A 19,041-nucleotide genomic window follows, 5' to 3' on the forward strand; every position below is an offset into this window, starting at 1 on the left:
CCTCAAGTTTTTACAGCCAGAAGTTTGGGGGCTTTATTTCCTGGTGCTGGAACCCTGGGTTTTGTGGGTTTACCTTACTTCCCATTTGTTCCTCATGGCTTATCCGCAAATGAATTTGGGAAATCCTGTCCACCAGCCACTGTCTCATCTGCCCCACTCTGCCAAGCCTTGCTGCATGTCTTCTCCACCCCAGCCTCCCATCTTCACCCCTCCTACCAGTCTGGATGAATGTTCCTTCTTTAACTCCTTGGTCATCAGACTTCTGTGCAGTTTGATCTTCTGGTAGTTCTGGCTGTTTTGTTGTTGTTGTTGTTGTTGTTTTTAAATTAGTTGTTGTACAAGGAAGCAAAGCATTTCTACCTATGCCTCCATCTTGAATTTCATCGCTATAAATTTTCATAAGCTTGGATTAGGCAATAGTCTCAAAAAGTGGTAGGAAAAGAAAAATAGATAAATTGAACTTCAGCAAAATTATAAAATTTTTGCTTCATAGGACACCTTAAAGAAAGTGAAATGACAACCTACAGAATGAGAGAAAGTATTTGGGAATCATATATCTGAAGTCCATAATGTATAAAAGACACTCATAACTCAACAACAAAAAGACAAACAACCCAATTTTTTAAAAATGAGCAAAAGACTAGAATAGGCATTTCTCTAAAAGTGTAAGCATGGCTAATAAGCATACGAAAAGATGCTCAGCATCATTAGTCATTAGAGAAGTACAAATAAAAACCACAGTAAGATACCAGATCACACTCACTAGGATGGCTGTATTAAAAAAAAAAAAAAGCATTCAATTCCCAGTCAGGGTACATGCCTGGGCTGCAGGCCATGACCCCCAGCAACCGCACATTGATGTTTCTCTCTCTCTATCTCCCTGCCTTCCTCTCTAAAAATAAATAAATAAAATCTTTTTTAAAAAGCAAATAAATAGAATAGAAAATAACAGGTGTTGTTAAAGATGTGGAGAAATTGGAACTCTGGTAGATTGTTGATTGGAATGTAAAATGATGTGACAAAATTGTGGAAAATAATGTCAGTTCCTCAAAATGTTAAAAACAGAATTACTGTATGGCCCACAAATTCTACTACTAGATATATACCGAAAATAATTGAAAACAGAGATTCCAAAAGCCACATGTATGCCAGTATATTAGCATTATTCACAATAACCAAAAAGGTAGAAACAACCCAAATGTACATTATCAGATGAATGGACTTATAAAGTGTAATACACACACACACACTCACACACACATAGAATGGAATATTTTCAGCCATAAAAAAGAATAAGATTCAAACACATGCCACAACATGAATGGACCTTAAGATATTATGATGCTAAATGAAATAAACTAGATGCAAAAGGACAAATATTATTCTATTCTATGAGTTTCATATGGTTTCACTTATATGAAACTCATAGAATAGACAAATGCACAGATACAGGAAGCAGATTAGAAGTTACCAGGGCTAAGGGGAAGGAGGGACTGAGGAATTAGTGCAAAATGGTTACAGAGTTTGGGTTTGGGGTGATGAAAAACTTTTGGAATTAGTGGTGATGGTTTCACAACACTGTGAATGTAATTAAGACCACTGAAAAGTACACTTAAAATAGTTACAATGGAAAATTTTATATGTATTTTATCACAACTTTTTTTAATGAGCAAAGGATTTGCATGGACATTTTTGCAAAGAAGATAGAAAAATGGCCAATAAGCACATGAAAAGATACTCAACATCATTAGTCAACAGGGACTGTGAGTCAAAACCATAATGAGCACAGTGAGAAACACTTTACACCCTCTAGGATGGCTGTAATCAAAAGGATGATAACAAGTGATGGTGAGGATGTAGAGCATTAGAACCTGCTTACACTGCTTGTGGGAATGTAAAATAATACAGCCACTTCTGTAACAATAAACAGTTCCTCAAAAAATTAAACAGAGTTACCATGTGACCCAGCATTTCTAATTTCCCCTAGGTATGTGTCCAAGAGAAATGGAAACAGATTCCACACAAACACTTGTACATGCATGTTCATAGGAGCATGTTTCCTGATAGCCAAAAATGGAAACAAACCATATATCCATTAACTACTAACAGATAAACAAAAGTAGCATATCTATACAATGAAATATTATTTGGCAATAAAAAAGGGGAGAAAATACTGATACATTCTACAACATGATAACCTTGAAATACTGTACAAAGTAAAAGAACCAGTCACAAAAAACTATATATTGCATGATTCTATGTCTATGAAAGGTCCATGTCTATGGAATGTCCAAAGCGAATCTATAAAAAAACACAGCAGATTAGTCATTGCCCAGAGTAGAGAGAAATGGGAGTGTCTTATACAGAGTATAGAGTTTCTCTTTGGGATGATAAAAATATTCTAAAGTTGGTTGTGACGATGGTTGCTCAACTCTGTAAATACACTAACAGCAATTGAATTTTTGTACTTTAAGTGGGTACATTATGTCATTTGAATTTTAAACCTGTTAGCAAAAAAAAATCACATCTAAAAATAATCTTCCACAAAATTATTGCATACAAATAACAAGTGAAATGAAGTTCAGATCATTAACCAGTGTTTAACATTTTATTGTGGAAATATTTAAATGTTTGCAAATGTAAAGTGAATAGTGTAAAGAGCCCCTATGTACTACTCATCAACCGGCTCTAGAAATTAACATTTTAGATGTGTTTTCCATTCTTTTAGCAAACTTTATACAAAATTTCTAACATCAGAAAAGTTGAAAGATTATACAGGGAATTTCCATGTAACTACCTCCTATATTCTCCCATTAATGTTTTATTCTTCCTGCTTTAATCTCTATCTATCCATCTGTCCTTCTACCCATCCATCAATTCATTTACTTTTTAAAAAATTACACTTGGCATTCAATGTTATTTTGTGTTTGTTTCAGTTGTATTCATTTAAAGTAAGTTACAAAGAGCAGCAGTACCCTTCCCCTTAAATACACTGTGTGCATGTCATTGACTAGAGTTCAACATTTGTTTACCATTCTTTGTCCTTTTGAGGTAAAACATATACAATGAAATGCACAAATCTGAAATGTACATTCTGTGAATTTTGACAAAAGTCTAGGACTCCCTGACAAATTTAAGCCACTGTTTTAATGTCTTTTTTGTAAGATTTTGTTTCTTTATTTTTAGAGAGAGGGAAAGGGAGGAAGAAAAAGAGGGAGAGAAAACATTGATTTATGAGAGAAACATCGATCAGTTGCCTCTTGCACACACTCCAACTGCACTCCAAATGGGGACTGGGCCTGCAGCTCAGGCATGTGCCCTGACCAGGAATCAAACTAGTGACCTTTCACCATGCAGGATGATGCTCAACCCACTGAGCCACAGTGGTCAGAGCCATTGTTTTAATGTCTTTTATTTTATTTTATTTTTTAAAGATTTTATTTATTTATTTTTAAAGAGGGAAGGGAGGGAGAAAGAGAAAGAGAAACATCAGTGTGCCGTTGCTGGGGGTCATGGCCTGCGACCCAGGCATGTACCCTGACTGGGAATTGAACCTGCAACACTTTGGTTCACAGCCTGTGCTCAATCCACTGAGCTACACCAGCCAGGGCCTAATGTTTTTTAAAGATATTTTAATTGCACAGAGACCTTCAAAAGGAATTATTTTAATACATATTATAAACTTAGTATATTAATAGATTTATATTTTGTAGAGGTTTTTCTCTTTCCATTAACTCTCTCAGGGACAGAAATGCCAATTACATATTATGAGTCATCCATCCATATACATCCTTAGGCTTAGTTTTTTTTAAATGAATGCTGATTGAAACATTTTACTATAAACCTATGTATTAATGTATCCTTCATAATTAACACATCCGAAACTTTGCTCTAACAAGACCTATGTTTTCAGAGTAAACATGTAATATTCTCTGAAATATAATAATTTGTGAGATGAATCAATAAGTGAATTTTTTTACCTATTTTAATTGTGGTAAAATACATAACAAAGGATACTACCTTAACCATTTTAAGTACATTGTTCAGTGGTTATTAAATACATCCACATGGCTATGTAACCATCATCACTATCAATCTCCATAGCCCTTTTCATCTTGTAAAACTGAAACTTGTGCCCATTAAACAGTAACCCCCATTCCACCCCTCCCTCAGCCCCTGCAACCACCATTCTACTTTGTCTTTATGATTTTGACTAAGTAACTCACATAAGTGGAACCCTCTAGTATTTGTTTTTCTGTGACTGGCTCATTTCACTTAGCATAATGCCCTCAATATTTATCCATGTTGTAGCATGTGTCAGAATTTCCTTCCTTCTTAATGTTGAATAATATTGCCATTTTACATTTAAAACACATTTTGTTTATCCATCCTTCTATCAATGGCTACTTGAGTTGCTTCCACATTTTAGCCATTGTGAACAATGCTGCTACAGACATGTGTGTACAAATAATCTCTCTGAGACCCTGTCTTCAATTCTTTTGAGTATATACCCAAGAAGTGAAATTGCTGGATGATATGGTAATTCTATTTTTAATTTTTTGAGGAACCATCCCCCTATTTTCTGTAGTGGTTGTAAAGTGTTACATTCTCACCATAGTGCCCAAGTTCCAATTTCTCCACATCCTCACAAACACTTGTTATTTTCTGCTTTGTTGTTTTTAATAGTAGCCATCCTAATGGATGTAGTGGCATCTCATTGTAGTTTTGATTTGCATCTTCCTAGTGATTAATAATACTGAGCATCTTTTCATGTGGATATTGGCTATTTGTATATCTATCTTCTTTGAAGGAATTCTATTCAAGTCCTTTTCCCATTTTAAAATTATTTTTGTTTGTTATTGACTTTTAGGAGTTATATATACATATTGGATGTTAATTACTTATCAGATAAATGATTTGCAAATATTTTCTCCCATTTGTGGGCTTTTTAAATTTAAAAAATTTTTTTCAATTTTCATGAAGTCCAATTAGTTTATTTTTTTCTTATGTTACCTGTGCCTTTGGTGTTACTAATGAATGAAATTTTAAACCAGTTAACTCATGGTATGTTCAATAGTGTGGTAGATTTTGTTTTAAAAAACAGGCAAACCAAGATTTGTTTTTCATGTGATAAAGTCATGGGATATAAAAAACTTAACACTATCATCTTGCCTAAGGAAACACTACCAGGTTGTAATAAGTAATGAGAATTTATTTGCCTTTTTTTCCAATGCAGTCACTATAAGTCTCTGTGATTATAATAAATTTTATATATTTATAACAAAAATACAAAACTATAATTTGCTAATGATGACATGTTTTATGTCACAAACACCTCTCTTTTTTAATATGAACATATAAAAAGGCACATGAAAAAGACCTCAGAATTTATTTTAAACCAAACATTCTCAAATTTTTCAGAAAGTAATTTCATATTGATGCTGATTTCCAGCTCTTCTTCCCAAAATTTATTTCACACCATGCCTATGACATCATTTTAGGAATTAGGTAAAATGGAAATGAGATGAGAGACAAATTCAGAAAAGATAGAATTCAGATATGTGGTGTAGCTTTCAGATACGAGGTGCTTTCAGATATGAGGTGTAGCAATTTGCCTTTTGCAGGATGAAAATATTAATTACACATTTTTAAAAATCACAAATGTTATGCATCTCCCTGGAGTCTAGAAAGTCTTTCGTATTTCTTAATTACCAAATCTCAGTTCTGCTGCACAGCTTTCTTTCTCATTGCTCCTGTTGCATCCAGGGTCATCTTTGCAATTTCCTCTGAAAAACAACTATACATTAACATACAAGGTTTCAATGCGTATGTGGGGGGTGGGGAGGGGGAGGAAGAAGGAAAAGGTGTTAATTCAGATGTTATGAAACTGTGATAATGCTGTTATTTAAGATACTTATTTAGGTCTGTTTATACTTTGTAATTTTATAAATAAGCCCAAGGGGCTCCTCCTGGTTGTCACAATCCTGCTTGAATCCCATATCCTGTCTGTCTCTTCCTATAAGACAGTAGAATTGATGCTGCTTTAATCCCTGAAAGTTTGGAACTAATGAACTGACTGCTGAGTTGCCGCCACGGAGCTTGGTCCCAAACTATACTGTACTTCACACTCGATTTATTCTCCAGATGGCGAGACTGTGCCACCCTGCCGCGAGGGACCACCTCTTCCACTGGAGTGTAAAAGTGGACGGATGTTGTTTTCTTTGCAGATTTGATCATTCTGAGCTAGGAACTTGTGAGGATGATTAGTTATTAGCTTTAATGGGTGCCAATTGAACCAACTGCATGCATATTTTCTTCTTTAATTTTGGAGTCTGCAGATCTTGGTGATGGTTGATTTATCCGCTCTCTTACGTCACTGGAGCGTGTCTCTTTCCCAGGTGATAGATAAGAACCCAGTCTCTGTTCCTGGCCCAGACAGAGTCACATAATACCATGGCTTATGTATAAGGAAGGACAAGTTTATTAGCCACTGGTCCGATGCACTGAGCAGCCCATGGCACAAAATGTCCTTTGAATGTCAGAACTTTGGTACCACCACCTTTTAGTACAGAGCCTGTGAAGATTCTGATCAGTGCTGACATTCTCGGTGATGTCTGCAGAGCCCACCTCTGGAATCGAGCACACTACAGAGCACACTGTGGTGATGTAGGTCTGCAAAGACCTAATGTAATTGTTGGTAAAGGCCTTCATTCCATTATTCTGATTTTTCCAGGTTGTCAGATCTTAGGGGGACAAGTTTATCCTGCATGAGAAATAATTTACCAAAGCCATCTTGTAGTGTTAGCACATTTGGAATGCTATTCCTTCTAAACTTCCTTTTGAACAACCTGTTTTGCTACCAGAATAGACCCCCCCCCAGCCCCCCAAAAAAAGGCCTGTTTTGAGTGGCCTCTTTTTGCTTTCATTTTCATTTCCTTCTTTCTCCAGGGAGTGCTCAGCAACCACTAATCTCAGTAGATTACTCAACTAGCCCTTCTGAGAAGATGGTTTCTTACTGGTCTGTGTTTTACTAATCCCTCTAACAAAATGGAATTTAAAGGATGGTCAGGGCCAAACAAGAACCAGAGAAAAAGACAGAAATGTGAAAGGGAGTAAGGCGATGGAAATGAGAAAGAGATGGCTGTGAGAATGTATGTGTTAGGAAGAGGGGAGGAGGACAGAGAGGGAGAGGCAGAGAACAGAATGAACACCATTTCTTTCTTTTCGCAGCTGGGTGGACTGCGGCTCTCTCTAGCTGAACACCCAGAACTAAACTTAATTGCTCTTAGAAACTGCCTTCCTCTCATCCAACAGATGGCATGGGTGTGTTTGCTAGCACAGTAACATACTTCACCATTAAACTACCAAAAACCAAAAAAAAATCAACATGCTTGTTGGTTGGTTTCAGTGAAGCTGGACATTTTGGGATACATGGCAGAGGGATGCACACTTAATTTATGTAAATTTCAACAAGCAACAGCCTGTTAATAAGGGTGTTGTGTGACAATATATGTCCAAGCCATCTTTTTTTTTTTGAAAGGTACAGAATGATGAAATGGAAAGAACTTGGTTTTAATTCTGAGCCAGAAAGAAAAAAAAAAGTCTAATAAGATGCTGATTGTTTGCTACTCATTATTATAACAGGAAAAGTACTAATCAGATTATGCCTAAAGTTGGAATTAGGTACTTCATTTGCAGCCAATTGCACAAATGCAGAATTTTACTAAGTAAACCAGAATGTGCTGAAACCATGGCAATCTGACTTTAGATAAAAATCATAAACTGGTGTAGAACATGAGCTTTGAACAAACAGTCTCCTTCAAATCCAAGTGAAACAACAAAAAGCTACAGCTTAGAGGTCACATTTTGTTTGACACCAACATTAACGATTTTAAGAAGTTGAGCACACATGCAGATTAGAGAATGAAGATGAAGATTCAAATAACTCTAGTTTTCAAATGCATTTCAGGCTAAATGATCTAATTACTTCCCTTCCATTTTCCATTCACTCTGTCCAACAGACTGTTCGCAAGCCAGACCCACTATTGAAAGATATCCTGCAAGTTGAAATGTTTGTGGGCTGCAGCAATCTTAGTTTGTAGTTGTGCAGGCTACATGGAGCACAACACATTTTAGGTTCTCTGAAAGCCATGGATCTAATACACACACTGTCAAAGAGTTGGAAACATTTCTCTCACCAACTCTAGATGGCCTTGGAACCATGATATTGATTGAGTGAACTTCCACTTTTCACCTTCAGGATTTTCATATGTATCAGATGTAACAGAGTATGGTAGAGCTGTGGATGAGTTTTATAGCTGTGGAATGGCCAACAGCATGGTATGGAACCAAGCCAATGATGGCTGCATCACCACTCACTTTAGCTAGTGTCAGCGCTCTCTTGCTTTTTCCTAAGTTTGGTATAATTACTGGCAGTCAGAGCTCTGTGAATCTGGACTCCACAGAGCTGTCTTAAACTGGTCTTATGTACTCTGTTTCCATCTGACCTAACAACTCTAAGCTACTGTTTTCTCACACTGTTTAACTCAGACCACATTTGGAAGCTTTTCCTGCTTCCACCAGGTTGTAGACTTACAAGCCATCCTGGCTTGTCTCGTTGATTAGACTTAGACTCAGTATCAGCTCAAATAATTCTTTTTTTGTCTCCATTTTGGTTTGCTATTTTCCTAGGTAAGCACTGCTGTTCAAATGGTTGCATATTGTTGAGACTTTTTTTTTGAAACCACATTCATGAGCAGTGAGAAGCTTTAAAGTTTTATTAGTATCATAAAAACCCTTCCCAATGAAACTGCTTGTGATACATATTCATTCTGACAAAGAAAATGTATTGAGGGCTGTTGGCAAGTTGGGGGAATTTGTTTTTGAAACTGAAATTGGTAGGAAGTAATGACCCAAAGTGCTTTTTTTTTTAATCATTGTTCAAATACAGTTTTCTCCTTTTTACTCCCAACAAAGTGCTTTTTTTTCTCAACTCCAAACACCACCCCCTCAATGAAAATGCACTCCTTTCCCTCCCTCCCTCACTGTCATCAACCCAGCTCAAAGCCAATGAATAACATATTTGGTTTCATGCAGTTTTTCTGAGGACAGTTCAAATACTGAAGCAAACTTTCAACTTTTCAGCTTTCCTTAACTGTCGCAAAGACTGTCAAATCAAAGGGAAAAAATGTCTACCACTTCACGAAAGGGTTTCTTAGTGATACTATTTCCTTCCATCTGAATAAGTTGGAGCTTATTTGTAATGTGGAGTGTCATTTTCGTGTGACTGCCTTCTCCTAATTGAATGTCAAGATTCAACTAAGTTGCAAAAAATTTTTAAGTGAATGAAAATGCATGAAGCATGTGGAAAAAGAAAAACAATATTTTTCTCTAATATGAGTGCCAACAGATGAGACTGCCATTGCCCATGTTGTCTAACTTCTCATATTGATTCAGTGAGAAATTGTAGGTAGACTTAGAACCATGCCTAGTTCTTAGTAAATTCTCAATAAATGTTACCTGTCAATTAATTTACCTTTGCAATTGAAAAGTAATGCAAATGAGCAAGGTGACACCACTATTTAGGAGTATGCCAGTAGGCATTGTAGGAGCCATCACACCTATGTTATAATCACCTTGAATGAAGTCTGGAAATCAATCACTTTACCAATCAGATTGGATGACTTATTTCAAATACCACTTATTTGGTAGATAGGAAATTTGTAGATATAGTAATGGTGCTCAGGCTCTGAAACTACCTAAGTTTCACAGGAGATACATTTTATCAACACAGAATGAAGCTCGATTAAGAATAGTAAAAACTCTTGAAGACTTTGATCTGGGCCCAACTGAAAAGTGTGTGAGAATCAACTCAGTGTCCAGTGGTCTGGCTGAAGAAGACCTGGAGACCCTCTTACAATCCCAGGTCCTTCCTTCCAGCCTAATGCTACCAAAGGTGGAAGGTCCTGAAGAAATCCAGTGGGTGAGTAGCTAATCCTTAGCTTTATTTTTTATTTATTGGTTTTAGAGAGAGAGAGATAAAAGCAGAGAGAGAAAGAGAGAAGGAGAGGAACATCAGTTTGTTATTCTACTTTCTTACACATTGGTTGATTCTTTCTTGTATGTGCCCTGACCAGGGATCAAACCCTCACCATAGGCATTTTGGCATGACACTCAAACCAACTGAGCTACCCAGCCAGGTACACTAATGCTTTGCTTTAATTAAAGATTCAGGACTGGCTAGGAAATAGCAGCAGAAAGGAAGCATTTGAGTGTTTCCGGTTTTGAAAATATATACACAGAGCAGAATGGGAATTCAGAAAAAGAAATGATTTCAAGAGACCATATTTTTCACTCAGACAGAACCTGGCTTTGCCCAAAGTGTTCTTTGGGACAACTCTACTCTTGAAATGATGGTTCTGCTCCCTAATCAGATTTGTGGTTTGGATAATACAGCATCCTCAGTAGGCCTTACAGAGCAGACCTTGAAAACTAGCTTGCCTGAGAATTGGATCCTTCTTATACCCTGCCAGGCCCTACCCCTCTACCTGGGAGAACAGTGATGTAAATGGCCCTTACCAGATTCATTGGAAGAGATCATAGACGCAAATGAAAAATTGAACCTAGAGGAGGAAAGGTAAAGGTTACTCCTTAGGGCAAACAGGAATAAACAGGAAGCTTTTAATCAATGGTTTTAATTAGCACAGATATTATTTCCTGAACAGTTCTCTAGTTCTTCCTTTTTAAATTGCTGACAGGTGTGTTTGTGTTTCATGACAGACTTTTCATCCAATAAAAACCTGGCATGTCAAATTACTTAAGAAAACTTTGAAATGGGCCTAATTATACTATGATTGTTTTCATTGTTAAAGTGGGGGTCAGCAAGATTTTATTTAGGGGTTACTCTGATTCTGCAGATCTCTGATGAATAAAATAACATTCCACTGTGCCACTCCATGGGAGAGGGCCTATGACACGTAAGTGCTGGAAGCATGGTAAGGTCATGTGGACAGCTGTGATTTTGATGCCACATCTGGGATTACTCTTAAGGCTATGGTTGCAACTGTAGCAATACACTGAGTTGTTGTAATTCCTGAGCAAACTGCTCACCTTTTTAATGTCAGGTAGATAAGTTGGACCTGTGCTTTCCAATGTGTGGCTCCCTGCCACATGTCGCTACTGAGCACTTAAAATGTGGTAAGGCCAAATTGAGATGTCCTGGAAGTGTAAAATACACACAGGATTTTAAAAATTTCATAGTCTCCCCACCCTACACCCATAAAAATGTAAATTATCTCTGTAATTTTTATATTGACTGTACATTTGAATGATAATACTTAGGATATATTGTTAATTTTAACATTATTAAAATTAAAGTCACCTGTTTTATTTTACTCTTTTAATGTAGCCACTAGAAAATTTAGAATTACACACATAACTGCCATTATTTTTCAGTTGGACAGCTCCGTGTTGGTGCCTTCTTGAAGTCCAGTGTTCAAGGACCCGTATTCACTTTCTACACTGGCGTTCTCCTCTCCTAGGTCACCCCTCAGAGGCTGGGAGATACTGGTCATACCAAGTTAATATCTTCAGGGGTTCCTAGCCTGTTCAAATGTGTCTTAAGTTGATTGAAATTGAATCTGAAGTTACTGTTCCTTTTTGGTTTCATGGTTAACACCTATTTATCACTATTTTACCTTCATTTGAGAGGGAGGATCCACCCCAGCCTTGAACTCTGGCTTCTGTTCAAAGTTTTAAAATCCCTGGATTTGAGGAACATACTGAAATCTAAATAGGATTTCTAGTTAACAGAAGTCTTTGGGCTGTTTATTTTTTCCTCTCCGTTTGTATTTATGTGAAGCATAAAACCCAGAGCCTGATGCACAACTGAAAGATGGGCTTCCTTGTTTTCTTTTGTGTGAGAATCTCTTGCTGGCCTTTTGTCGATAGTGTGGGTTCTTGTTTGACTGGCACGGCTTATTGGACTATAACAAGCGTGACTCTGCCTCTTTTGTCGCGGGACAATTCTCCCACAAATCCCGAGCAGTGTGCATTCTTCCAACACACTATTGGGTGTGCACTGGAATTGAAAGAATTGCTGAGCCCTGCTACTTCATCTCCTCCCCAATCTCTTTGTGATTTTTTTCCCCTTCTTTTCCTCTCCCCAACCCCTCAGTCCCCTCCACCTCGCTGAAATGAACACTTTACCAGGCCGGAAACATTTAATCGTCTCCTTTTGAAAAAATTAATTGAAACTTCTCCACTAGTTACCTTTTGTGTGCGTACTTAATGCAGTTTTTTAAGAGAGAAGGGGAGGAGGGGAAGGAGGATGGGCTAAAATATTTAATTTTTAAATGTCTCCATTGGCTTAAAAACAAAAGGTTAAGATTTTTCTCACTGAGAACAGGGAATTTATTGCAAAGTGTTTACTACTTTTAAAGTTGATGATTTTTGTAGTTATAGCTTATATCACAAAGCATGGGGGCAAATAATGTTGCAAGTTTTTTTTAATGAGAAAAAAATTTCTCTACTGTATATGTAACACCTCTTTCCAGCTTAAATATGACATAAGTTATGTTTTATTTTCAATTACATGGAATACTGTACATTTTGTGCCTTTAAATTGTAGCCTTCTCTTCTTTCTTGCAATTTTAGTTGAGTTATTCCTTTCCTTGCAAAGTTACTAAGAAGGTGATGATGATGGTGACAGATGAAGGGAGGGGGCAGTGGGAGCAACTGGGGATAATTCTTCATTACTGAAAGCTGTGATTTATTTTAGCTTAATTGTAAAGTTACTGCAAATTGCTCAAAAGCTTTTTAAAGATCCCAGTGATTAGATTTCGGGGGGTGCCGCACAGGCAAGGAGGGGGCAGCTAAAAGGGGAAATAACACCTCTAATCCTGCTTCGGGTAAATAGGCTGCCAGCTTTTAAAATGAGTTTCCTTTCTATTAGTCAGAATATTATGCTAAGCCTTCAGCATTAGTTTTTTTTATGTTGCCATAGCAGCCCTATTCCTGCAGGGTGGTGACCTGCGATGATTACAGTACAAAGCTTATAGGGTCTTGAAACCCCCTTTGAAGATGAAAAGTCTTTGATGGTTTATATTTATGCAAATCTCTTAGATATGATTTACCCAACTGAGACTGAATGGAGAGATGATTAAAATCCCTTTTCCTTTGATATCCATTAATGGCTGAATATTCCTTAAATTTAAAATGGATATATATGTTTTCATCTTAATTTACAAAAATATTTTTGTCATACCTGGGTTTTTTTTGTTTTTGTTTTTTTATCTCCCCACATCTTATTAGATCTAGATAGACTTAGTAGATTTACAATTTAGAGTGCGGTGGGGTTTTTTTCCTTTTGAAAGGGGGGCAGGGAGATCTGTGCAAGAGCTTTTGTATGTTTCCAGATGATAGATTTTGGAATTTGGGCTACCCCACTGGCAGCACTGAGCTAGCTGTGAACTGGTCTCATGGAAAAAAATTGGCGAGCTTTGGTCTTCAAAGAATTAAACTTCCTTTTTAAGGTCTTTTTAGGTAAGCTAAAAAATTATGAAGAAAAACCTTCTGAACAAAGGGTAACGATGCTATAATGAATAATATGGATTCCGTGTAGAAGGCTGTTGAGCAGTTACACTGATGTCAGTGCTGGGTATGAAACAAAAACAGAATGGCAGGTACGGGCACGACTGCATTGTTTTAGGGGCCTATCACCTGCATTTAATGAAGTGAGGGTGAGAGGTCTTAAGTAAATATATTTTCAAGGAAAACATTTAAACTCAAGAATCTCTCCTTCCAGTTCTAGCTCCTAGGCCTCAAATTGCTCCTTTGGAAAAAATATTATAATGCTTGGGGTTTTACTGTTTCATTTGGCGGGAACTTTATTACCTTTTTTCTTTGGTGTTTCCTTTTTTAAAAAAATTCTTTTGTGTGGACTAAAGAGGCTGGGATATTACTTCCTCAGTTCAAAGATTTAAATACTATTTCTATGTCTACATTTCAGTGATTGCACATTTTCCCCCCACTAATCACCTATGACACTTTTGATTTTAGTTTTCAGACAAATTTTCCTTCTACTTAAAAGGCCGAAAACTTGAACAACCTGTGAATTTAATCCCTTTTGTGGAAACTGCAATGGGTTTGCTCAATTTTAAGGTAAGAAAACCCCAATGTATGTATTTTATTAACTACAAAGAACTCTTCTTTTTAATTTTAACATCTACTTTAAATATCTTTCTGAAAAGACCCATAAGCAAAATAAACCTTGAGTACAATTTATTATCTATAATTATCCAAAACAAGGTTGTAAGCATCTTAGAAAAGAAATTGGCTAAGTAGCAAGGAAAAACTTCCCAGTCCTAAATATTTAAATTGAAGATTTCTAGTAATAATTTTAATTGAATAACCACTATGTAAATATATGCTTTGAATTATTACATTTATAGATTAAATGTGCATGAAAATTTATTTTGTCACCTTTATGAATTAACTTTCAATTATTCTTTTGTAACAATTGCCTTTTATTAGGAAATTTTCTGGTCTCTCTTTGACAACATTATCCATAATATCTAGTTGATAAGATTACTATTTGTTAGTATATACCAATAATTTGTAGTATATTATTTCAATTTACCACGTTAGAACATAAAATATTTCCTAATATACCTTCAGAAAAATTATCTGAGCCAAGTGTTTTCCAGCATTGTATGGTTGCATCAAACCGTTTGCCTTAATAAAAAAACAGCTAGCTTGTAAAAAAAAAATCCCTTTATCAGTGGGTTTTTAAATTGTTTTCTAATGTACACCTCACATACCACCACCTGACTTGTGAACATCAATGTAGCACCCTGTCTCAGAGCAGGAGAAAACAAATCTCTAAAAACAAAACAAAAAGATAGTTGAACTTATATGTGAGTAAACATTCTAAGACGAAACTTTGAGAACTATTGGACCACGCAGGAGGGGCAGAGGGCAAATGTTTGGGGAGCTGCTTCAAGCCTTGTGATCAAGTGTGTTTACACCACTAACCATAAATTCTTCCAGCCCACCCTGTAATTCTGGGAATATAATCAAAGCATATCCCTTAGATGCAGCTAGACTCATATAAAGATTTAATTTTTAGCATTGTTTCATCATTCCATAATGTACTGACAACGCCTGAAAGCACTTACAACGCCTAAAATTAATCAGCAGTGCCCTCTCTCATTTCTCATGTCTTCTTCACCCACATATATTGGCATGTTGTAGCTCCACCTTTGTAGATTCCCAGTTATGCCCACAATGCATGTTACTTATCTTTATTTCACATAGAAATGTCAAATTTGCTTATTAATATATCTGGGATAACTTGTTGCATTTTTATTTTCCCATCTGGCATTGTAGATTTTTGTATTGTATGCCTTTCATCCTAAAACCATTTACTAAGAAATCTTGATCATAATGCAAATAATCTAGTTAGTTAATATAAAAATTCTTTCCTCTTTCCTGTGGCTTTGTGTTTATGGTTTGAGTATCTTAAAGCAAAAACAAATCTTGGAAAAATACAAATAACTTATAGTACAATCAATATGAGTTAATTCAAAGTTTTTCTGTAAGTTGTATTAACTACAATTTGAACATTATAACTATATTAATGTACTTGAATAGCTATATTAATAAAATCCATTTAGGCAAAGCTATATGTATAACATACTTATCTTGAACAATATTAAGTACCTTTCAAAAGGAGTAAATTTGGGCTGCATTTTTAGGACTGCTTTCAGCCAGTCCTAAATAAACTGTTTATTAAGAGCTGGATCTCCCTGTTACTGAAATGTATACCATGCTGCTTCGTTTGTGTGTTTCTGTGAGTTCTGTGAGTTTTGCTCTGTTCTGCTTTTTTTTTTTACAGGCAGTATGTGAAGAAGCAGTAAAGACCGGGCCTCAAGTGGGTCTTTTTCTAGATGCTGTCGTTTTTGGAGGAGAAGATTTTCGAGCCAGCATAGGTGTCAAAGACTCATATCTATCTATCTATCTATCTATCTATCTATCTTTCTATCTGTCTGTCTATCTATCTACCAACCTATCTACCTATCTGTCTCCCTCTCTCTCTCACTCTTCTGTGTACATGTGCATATATTTTTCTTTGCCCTTTCACAAATCGATATTTACATGAAAATATCTATTTGCCAACCATGATGATGGTTTTTCACCTGAATGGGCAATAGTTGTTGATAATTTAAGATACCTCATAGTTCTCTTGCTTTCAAAACACAGCATTATTATTTCTATTTGATTATAAAATAACTAATAAAAAGCCTGTTGCAGCCTCAGACATGTTCAGGAATATACGGCATCTACTTTGTTCATAATAAGTATTACGCAAAACCTCTCGACTGCTTAAATATTTTGTTTTCATGTCAGTTTAAAGACCATCAAGACTCCTAACACAAACTTAAAGCGATTTCACATTTGCTTTAATGAATACTTTTCTATATGAAATGTAATATGTAAATATTATTTAAAATAGATTTTCAGTTCCTCCTAGAATATATTTCAGAACTCTTATTATTAAATATTAAGATAGTATGCTTGTTTTCACTGATCTTCCCTATCTCTTGGGCACAATGCCTCTGGTCTGAGTGCATGTATAACCAGAGACTGTGAGTGCATCTAGAAAAGAGGCCAAGGACACAAGTGTTCCCAATGTATCCTTGTGACCTGAAGAGCGCAGTCCCAGTGACTGAAGACAGAAGCTTTCCCTGAGCAAATATAAACAGACACTCCCTCCCACTCCTGGGGTGAAAAAAGGAAATTATTTTAATACCAGTCCTTCCAAAAAAGTGAGTTGGCAATAGTTTAGTAGACACTTTCTGCCTTCTGTTTCCCTAAGTTCTCCATCCAAAACCTGAAGCTGCAGTATTTGGCTCAGAACCTCAGTTATAACAGAGCATTGCAACGACAACACATGAAATTCTGGGCTCAGTGAGAGAAGTTAACCATTTCCTTGTGCAGCTGTTTGGCCACCTTTTGTGGTGCTACCTTTAGACTGACACTTTCCAAGTAATGGAAAGAAGGAAAAAAACAAACTAGGAGTCATTGGTGACCTGTCAGATCATTCGAGATCCTAGTCCCTGAGATGTGGACGGGCCTTTTCTTGATGCACGAACAAGAAATTATACTGAAAGATGCCTTGCAAGTGTGACACATGAGATTTAACTCTGCTTCCACAATCTCTCTCTCTTTGTTTATATTTGAATCATCACTTTGCTAGGGAGCAATTGTCAGGAGAACATAGATATCTTTACAAACTGTTTTTATAACTTATGTATGAGTTCAGTTTCCAAAGTTAATGTCTCCTTTCTCTGTCAATATCCCATTTTCAGGTGCAACAAGTAGTAAAGAAACCCAAGATATTCTCTATGCCCGACAAAAGATTATTGTTGTAGCAAAGGCCTTTGGGCTACAGGCCATAGACCTGGTATACATTGACTTTCGAGATGAAGAGGGGCTTCTCAGGCAGTCCAGAGAAGGAGCTACAATGGGATTTACTGGTACGATTCTTGATGATATCTTAAAAAGCAGTGTCTAGATTTGCAAACATTCCAGAATGATAAAAATTTAACCAGAAATTAGTTTTCCTAATATAGCCTGGTATTTCACATACTTATTCCACTATTTGAAACATGACAAAGCTATCCAGGGCATGAATCTGCCCAACAAATTGTCAGGTTTTTCTTTGGTTCTGCCAATCGACAAACAAATTCACTTATTTTATTTTCTCTTTATATTAGGGATTTTTTTTTCTGTCCTCTTAAGTATTTTGTTACAGTTTTTGCTGACACAAGGCAAGAGATGAGGCTATTACAGAAGTGTTTTTGGGTGGCTCTCGCCAGGTAGCTCTGTTAGTTGGAGCATCATCACGATGCACCAGGGTTGTGGATTTGAACCCTGGTCAGGGCACATGGAGGAGTGAACCAATGAATTCATGAGTAAGTGGAAGAACAGATGAATCAATCTCTCTCTCTCTCTCTCTCTCTATCAAAACCAAAACAGAAAAAAAAGTATTTTGGGGTGAACTGCCTTAACAGTTTGGGTTGATGGGTCAAAGAAAAATTTCTTCCAGTAGTCAAAATATTAATTTATTTCTGAAAAAAAATTCCGCCTATTAAAAAAATTTTTTTCACTCATAAGTAGGTTTTTATTCTTCTGCCACTTCAAAGCCCCTTTTTTCCTCTCCCACCTCCCAGTAAGTGCCTATACACCTGGCAACACCTACAGGCATTGGTGGGCACTCAGATCAGTGGCCCCTCGCAATCCAGTCCTGGAGTGCAGGTGGCTGGATATCTGTGGATTGGTGTACCTGATCACTCAGGTCCCTAGGAGCCCAGGGAGCAACCGAAAATTGTGTTTTTGCAACAGAAATCTATATTTTGAGAAACCACAATAGGATTCTATGCCCAGACACTTGTTTGCAATTGCATACACACAAGTGCAACACTATAAAAAAACACCATAAAATCTTATATTCTTTTTGTTCTTCTGCTGCAAGTTCTAAGAATATCATGGTAGAAATATACCCAAATAATAGGGAGAAGAGACAAGCATCCATGCTATCCCTCTGGTAAATAGTTTTGAAATGTGTCCAGTTAGGGATTACTAAAGAAACATTTCATAAGGTGACTTTAAATGTAAAAGGTATCTTGATGGTGATTTAACCCAAAATAAAATTGAAAGGCTTAAGAAACAATTTAAGTGTTTTATTAGAATTAAATAAAGCTCTGACATTTAATTGTGTTTTTAACATAAAGAGTTAAAATGTGACCCACCAAATTGGTTTAATAAATAAATGCAATCTCTTATAGTGAAATATTTTTAATCATCTGAACTATTAATAATTCCTCCCTACATTTAATAGTGACTGAGAGTCACCAGGCTTTTTCTAACAACTGTTTAGGATGTGGCCCAAATGGAAAAGTTGGAGAAAAACTCCATGAAATCTATCTAATAGACCCTGTTGTTGTTGATCTAAAATGTGTGACATTGGCTGCCAAGCAG

At 36.4% G+C, this 19,041-nt stretch overlaps 1 protein-coding gene across 5 annotated transcripts in view; it reads left to right on the forward strand.

Annotated features, from left to right (window-relative positions):
• Positions 1–19,041, forward strand: part of CLYBL (citramalyl-CoA lyase) — a 338,666-nt gene that overhangs the window by 260,077 nt on the left and 59,548 nt on the right. For 4 of the 5 annotated variants that reach the window (XM_028526441.2, XM_036011412.1, XM_036011411.1 and 1 more), the window contains exons 3-6: positions 9,794–9,982; positions 14,059–14,160; positions 15,896–15,989; positions 17,370–17,537. In XM_028526441.2, the coding sequence (XP_028382242.1) occupies positions 9,794–9,982; positions 14,059–14,160; positions 15,896–15,989; positions 17,370–17,537 (553 nt within the window). Of the gene's footprint in view, positions 1–6,027; positions 6,196–9,793; positions 9,983–14,058; positions 14,161–15,895; positions 15,990–17,369; positions 17,538–19,041 lie in introns of all 5 variants that reach the window. The other variant, XM_036011414.1, reaches the window with a different exon arrangement.

The sequence above is a fragment of the Phyllostomus discolor genome, chromosome 11 (assembly GCF_004126475.2).
Source record: "Phyllostomus discolor isolate MPI-MPIP mPhyDis1 chromosome 11, mPhyDis1.pri.v3, whole genome shotgun sequence".
Classification (NCBI taxonomy): Eukaryota; Metazoa; Chordata; class Mammalia; order Chiroptera; family Phyllostomidae; genus Phyllostomus; species Phyllostomus discolor.